Here is a 6,767-nt window from a genome sequence, read left to right as displayed (position 1 = left end):
ACATTTTTCAGGGCATGCAAAGTTCCGAACCTGCACTTGGCCAACTTGGCTCTAACCTAACCCCTACCTAATTTGGGAGACCATGAGACCTTTGCTCAGCAGTATAAAAGAAAAAAATCTTTTTATTCCTGGTGATCTTTTACCCAGACAAAGTCACGGGCAGAAGCTATATCAGAATAAAAATACAACTACAAACTAACTAGCCAGTTGTGGTCAGATAAACTGTCATTGCGATAACGATGATATGTTATAAATATGGGAACTAAAACATTGAAACGTCACTGCGGGTGAAGGCGTTGCAACGACACTTCAAAATGAAGTCTTTAATTACTTGTGTGCTGGTACTAGCTGTTACTACAGGTATGTTTTATTTAGGGGGGGGGGCAATCCTCATGCCCACCCCCGCTCTAAGTAGGGCCCGCATCCAAAGCGGGCCGTCACCAGCTGGGACGTGTATCCGATTTGAGGTACCGCGTCCTGGCTTATGGTGACTGTAGAAGGAACACCGTCAGGTTTTTAGTCGGTATGCCATAGTTAGCCGGAACGCCTTGCCGGCGGGAGAGCCCGACAGACCCCCGCTTTCCTCCCTGGGGCGGGACATGCAGTAATGCATTTTCCTGACGCAAAAAAAAAACAAAAAAAAGGGTTGTTTCAGTTTCAATCAAATTATAACTGACTCCGTGAGTTTCTTGCCGTTTCTTCTCACGAGCAACCAGCTTTTCCGAAACGGACAAAATAAATAAAATATGTGACTATTTCAAATATTTTGTACGAAGTTTACGAAATAAAAGATATTTTGAATTTGAATTTGAACTGACTAGCTTTCTGTCTGCGGCTTTGTTCGCGTGGAATTTCACCCCTTCGGAGTGAAATTTTAATAATTCGTTTCTTAGCTGTGCTTCTCTTCATACCAAATTCAACTTTCTCCGTTCAGTAGTTTCGGTCAGTCCATCAGTCACTCATAAACGGTAGTGTTTTACATATATGTATGTTAATATGAAGCTATGGTATAATAATAAATATATAATTATATACATATATAATTAATATATTTATTAAGGGCATGCAAAGACCCCAACCCGCACTTGGCCAGCGTGGTGGACTCAAGGCCTAACCTTTCCTCCTCGTTTAGGAGGAGACCCTTGCCCTATAGTGGGACAGTAATCGAAGAAAAATAAAAAAAGGTAAAATATTCGTAATATAGTTAATTTGTGTTTGTAACTCTTCCAAGCAAAAACTACTGAACGGATTCACATGAAATTTGGTACACATAAAGTGAAGTGTACAACTGAAACTCTTTTTTTTACTTCATAATTAAGGAATATCGCTAACTGGTTTTCTTTATATCTTTCATTTTGTAGTGAAGAAAAAACTTAGCGGACCTTGCTCGATTTAAGGCATGCAAGGTTTCATAACAATTTCTTCGAGCAAGTGATAATCATTTCTAATACATACAAAACTTAAAACAATTATTGGTGTTGCCTCGGGTTCTAACCATCGACCACTTGCGTGGTGCTATCACTGCTTATCTTTTGTTCACAGATATAGTGAAAGGTGTGTGTAGACCTGATTATGCGTACTTAAGGAGAGCTGGTGGTTGGCTAAAGGTGTATTCAGAACCGGCTACGTTTCAGGAAGCCACGGACAGATGCAGAAACGAAAGTAAGTCACAAAATAAACAGATTACAGAAACATTATAAATAATATAGGCACTCATTTGATCCCACCGTAAATACGAAATCGTGACGTCACTATGTTATATTTCTAAACTAAAAATGTGTTTTTTACATTCTATACAGCCAATTTGACTGGTAGTCAGCTACCTCATTGTAATCGGGTAAACAAAAACACTATACCATGTATTCAAACACAAGACCTCCAAAGTAAGCATGGACCAGCCAAATCTTTGTTAATAATATCACTAACCACTTTTTCTATTTCAGGTGGTTACTTAGCGTTCCCTCACTCTGAAGGCTTATTGAAATCAATGATTTCTTTAATGAATGCCAATCAGAAGTACTATATTGGCAGTTCGATGTCGTTCTCGCCAAGATTTTTCTTGTCTTCAGATGGTAAGTTTAAAAAATTGTAGCTCACGTTTCGGAACTGTACCGCCGTTGCCTCCTAATTTGTAGCACGATTCTCTACAATTGGAACCATCGAGTATCGAGAGTTTGATTTTAAAATGTACTGCCAAAATAGTTTCTACGCCCGCTAGAGGTAATAAGCCAATTGTCATACAACATTTTTGGTAGCTAGCCGGTTGTCGGTAGTAGATCTTCTTCTTCTTATCGTATGGTTAGTGGTCAACCTAGTGTCAAAGCTGTTCAAGCCGCCCGAAGGCCTTTAGAGGCAATAACACGCGTTTTAGAGTTTTAAAAAATATTTTCCTATGGGGTAAAATATGGCTGAAATTTTGTGAGGAATTGGTTATTTTTTCGAATAGTATTAAAACTATTGTTTATATATTTTTAAAGAGTGCGCGGCTTGAAATGTCGGCCGGCGATCCGCAGTGTAATTCATGCGCTCGACCGACGTCATGATCGTAGTAAATACTTCTCTAGAGAGATATTTCTAGACCTACTGTAGATTTCTGGTTGCTTTCAGGTGCAAACTTTTGGAAATTAAACAATATGCCGATTATGAATAAAAATCAAAGTCTTGACAACCGGCTCTGTTTGAGTATGAACCAAGATAGATTAAAAGTGGAGTTGTGCGACACCAAGTTGCCTTACATCTGCTTCAAGACAAAGAATATCAATGAAGATACTGTTTGTGGCACTCAGGATCGCGGTAAGAAATAATATTTTTGTTTTTAGCATAACGCCTTCCTTACTCGAACGTGTATGTAGAAGCGTGTGAAATATACCCATATCTTGCTATTTAAAAAGTTATTCACATGCAATAGGAGGTAGCCCGATGGCTATATACAGCACGTTTACAACTCTTGGGGGACTGTTGAGTATCTCATTTGACTACCATTTAAAGTCTCCATGCTGTACATTGATTCTTTTATAATATAATGGGCAGTAATATGTTATGTCAAAGCTGCAATGTACTGCATAGGGGCTAACAAACTGACGTACACTGGTCATCAACTTGTAGTGCGATTTTACTGTTACACAGGACAGTCGGTACCATCAAGTATAGACATTTTGACATTAAGAATGTACTGCCAAAATAATTAGTACGACGATGATCAGGGGACAGCTATTTAAAGGCGTTATGTTGTACATTGGTTTCTATCTTAGATTATAGAGATTAACCCGTTACGTCAAAGCAGCAATGTACTGAATAATGGCCATCGATTTGACGTACACTAGATGTCAACTGAGATACGTGATAGCCCCTCTGATTTTCATACAAAATTTCTCGATGACAACCCGGTTGTCGGTAGTCGATAGTAGTAGAAAATCGAGCTACTGGTATAATGCTTTAAAATTTCAGAATACAAACTGGAACCAAAAACTGGTAGCTGTTATAAGCTCCATAAGGAGTTAAGAACCTGGGGTGACGCCAACTCGGTGTGCAACTTTGAAGGTGGATACCTGGCCATCGCAAACAGTCCTGAGGAATATGGAATACTTCAGAATATGTTTCCTTTAGACGTTGATTTAAAACAGCGTACTTGGGACAAAAAATGGGACCCATTGTTTCTAGGATTTAGGGATTGGACCGAAGATGGGAATTGGCTGTCCGTTCATGGTGAGTTTGTTATGTTTTTCCGCTTTGTGACTTCGTCTGACTGCATAGGCCTAATATGTTTACTGTTTAATTAATATTGTGTAATTTTATAAAGTAATTATGTACATTTCGCAGTCTCGTAGGTTGTGTTATTGTCATACATTAGTAATCTATACTAATATAATAAAGCTGAAGAGTTTGTTTGTTTGATTGTTTGTTTGTTTGTTTGAACGCGCTAATCTCAGGAACTACTGGTCCGATTTGAAAAACTCTTTCATAGTTAGATAGCCCATTTATCGAGGAAGGCTATAGGCTATATAACATCACGCTACGGTCATTAGGAGCGGAGTAGCAACGAAAAATGTTACAAAAACGGGGAAAATTTTGACCCATTCTCTTAGGTGACGCAAGCGAAGTTGCGCGGGTCAGCTAGTTACAAAATAGAGCTGTAAAGATTTCGAGTCAATAGGTTAGCGTATGTTCACCTCGTGCGGCAACTGTCAACCGAGCCCCACTACGGACGCCATTGCTCGCCGTGACACTTACTACCCTATTCGGGGTTACCCGCTCAAAATCCTTAACGTAAGAAGTAAGGAGTTTATAATCTGAACTAATTCATAATCTACGCCCCGTCATATCTATAATTACTAGCTGAGCGGCAAACGTTGTTTTGCCATATAAATAAAAAAAAAAGTTTCACTTATGGGTATGAAAAATAGATGTTGGCCGATTCTCAGACTTGCTCAATATGTTCACAAAATTTCATGAGAATCAGTCAAGCCGTTTCGGAGAAGTACGGTAACTAACAATTTAACATGGAAATTTTATATATTAAATGTATATTTAATATCTTTCAGGCGAATGTTTGGCGTTTGACTGGGAAAAAGATGAACCAAGGAGTTCAAAACAATACTGCGGAGCTATGATTCGAAGCGGCAAACTTGAGAGCATCTATTGCGATGCTAAGTCCTTCTTTGTTTGTGAAAAGGACCCGGAAAACAAGAAATAAGATGCTGCTAGCGAAAACTATATTGAAATCTATACTAATAGTCAGCTAGTATAATATATGAAATAAAAAAAAGTTGCAATATTTTTAACTAGTTTTTTTTATAACACCTCGCTTTTTGTACCCGTAAGCCGGGCATTAAAATTTATCCATGTTTCGTCCTTAAAATATAGTTGTCATGTTATCGAGAAGGGGTTTATGGTCATATTTGGTCATGTAACCTACTAGCTACTATCGAGAAATATTCTGATATAAAATCGAAGAATAAATACATAAAATGTAGCTATAGCAACTTCGCTTGTCACGTAAGGGAGGAGGGGTCGTAATTTACCCCATTTTTGTATTTTTTTTAAATGGCACTCTGCTCTCCTTTTGGTCGTAGCGTGATGTCATATAGCCTTCCTCAATAAATAGGCTATCTAGCATTTAATTATTTTTTCAATTCATACCCGTAGTTTCTGAGATTAGCGCGTTCAACCAAACAAACAAACAGACTCTACAATTTTATAATATTTATATCGATGTATACATATACGTGTGTGTAAAAAGACAAGAACAATATCTACCCAAACCACAAAGGTGTATTTAAAGGGTCTAAAATTTTATTCCAAAAAGTTTGTTCGTATCAACATACTTTTACGTTGTTAGGAAGTTACAAAGTGTCAAGCCTCTAATGAAAGCTGTTATTTGACAAACTGGAGAGTTTCACGTCGACATGATTTATGTACACTTGCCAAAATTCAATAATTAAGATTCAATAACAAATTATTGAGGAACTTTCGGGACGGTGCGGAAGTTTGACGAATAACGAAACTCTTGAATATTATATAAATTTCATAGTAAATTCATCCCTAATCTATCTGTCTAGTTATCTATAAAGATAAAATTGAATTACCGAGCGTAAGTAAGCAAATAATTTATCGAAGAGCATCGTGTTAAAACTCGTAACTGGGCTGTGAAGGTCCGATAGGCAGTCAATCCATGTAAAATACTGGTAACCAGCTGCATGCGGTGAACGACTAAAGTAAATTGGATGATATCTTTGTAACTGATAAGACTAGTAATGGGATCAAAATTCCCACAGAAATAGAATCTATACTAATATTATAAAGCTGGAGAGTTTGTTTGTTTGTTTGAACGCGCAAATCTCAGGAACTACTGGTCCGATTTTAAAAATTCTTTCAGTGTTAGATAGTCCATTTATCGAGGAAGGCTGTAGGCTATATACCATCATGCTACGACAAATAGTAGAAGAGTACCAGTAAAAAATGTTACAAAAACGGGGAAAAAATTATCTAATGTGACGCAAGCGAAGTTGCGCGGGTCAGCTAGTACCTTATAAAATCATACTTTACCCGACGATGCCGGGCTAGTCTGACAGTTGTAATCCAGATGTATTTCTATTACTAGCACATAACATGTAGTATTTGAACTAAACGTCTCCTTTTCGGGCGGCTTGAAATTTTTAAAACTAATTATGACCTCCGCGCAAACTGATCATTTTTTAGTTATAAAAATACAACTCCCGCGCTAAGAATTACTCTTGTGTCGCGGGGACTTTCACAAAGATACAAATAACGGACACAAAGTACAACCAGACCTAAAAAACAATTTGTGGATCGCACAAATAATGGTTCCGTGTGGGAATCGAACCCACGACTTCCGAGGCAATGGTAGCGACGTGGCGACCTAAACCACTGCGCCACAGAGGCAGTAAAAATCAGATCAATGGTCAGTAAGTTTTACTATAATGCTGATACAGCTTCTTATTGGCTAAAGAGTTTAAACAAAAGTATGATTACAGAATAAGCAGTCTTGGAAGAAGACAGGTAGTTCAACTATTTTATTGGTTTCCATCGTAAGGGCAATCGATCGAACTAACTTCACTAGCCGACTACCGCTTTGATATTAAAAAACTTTGTACTGTCACAAGCAAAAATATATTATTAACTCTACTTTCATTCTCTACTCCATTCAGACCATAGCCTATACATAACAAGTGCCTCTGTATTATTATAAAGAAATTTGACAGTCGTTACCAGTAATTAGACGCTCGACCACCATTGGATGGTTCACC

General features: G+C 37.8%; 1 protein-coding gene across 1 annotated transcript; it reads left to right on the top strand.

Moving 5' to 3' along the window:
- Positions 1-276: 276 nt before the first annotated feature.
- LOC142974671 (collectin-11-like) lies at positions 277-4,776 on the top strand. The gene is made up of 6 exons (XM_076117127.1): positions 277-360; positions 1,543-1,662; positions 1,944-2,072; positions 2,608-2,793; positions 3,448-3,705; positions 4,542-4,776. Exons 1-6 carry the CDS (start codon positions 315-317, stop codon positions 4,691-4,693), a joined length of 891 nt encoding a protein of 296 aa, XP_075973242.1. The 5' UTR covers positions 277-314; the 3' UTR covers positions 4,694-4,776.
- Positions 4,777-6,767: the final 1,991 nt, after the last annotated feature.

The sequence above is a fragment of the Anticarsia gemmatalis genome, chromosome 8 (genome assembly GCF_050436995.1).
Source record: "Anticarsia gemmatalis isolate Benzon Research Colony breed Stoneville strain chromosome 8, ilAntGemm2 primary, whole genome shotgun sequence".
Classification (NCBI taxonomy): Eukaryota; Metazoa; Arthropoda; class Insecta; order Lepidoptera; family Erebidae; genus Anticarsia; species Anticarsia gemmatalis.
Note: the sequence above shows the minus strand (reverse complement) of the source record. Positions and strands in the feature narration are given on the sequence as shown.

Excerpts from the sequence above, each read along its gene's own strand:
- LOC142974671 (XM_076117127.1), top strand. The coding sequence starts at position 315 with ATGAAGTCTTTAATTACTTGTGTGCTGGTACTAGCTGTTACTACAG. Across the intron at positions 361-1,542 it reads GGTACTAGCTGTTACTACAG|ATATAGTGAAAGGTGTGTGT; the intron begins GTATGTTTTATT and ends TTTTGTTCACAG. Across the intron at positions 3,706-4,541 it reads GAATTGGCTGTCCGTTCATG|GCGAATGTTTGGCGTTTGAC; the intron begins GTGAGTTTGTTA and ends AATATCTTTCAG.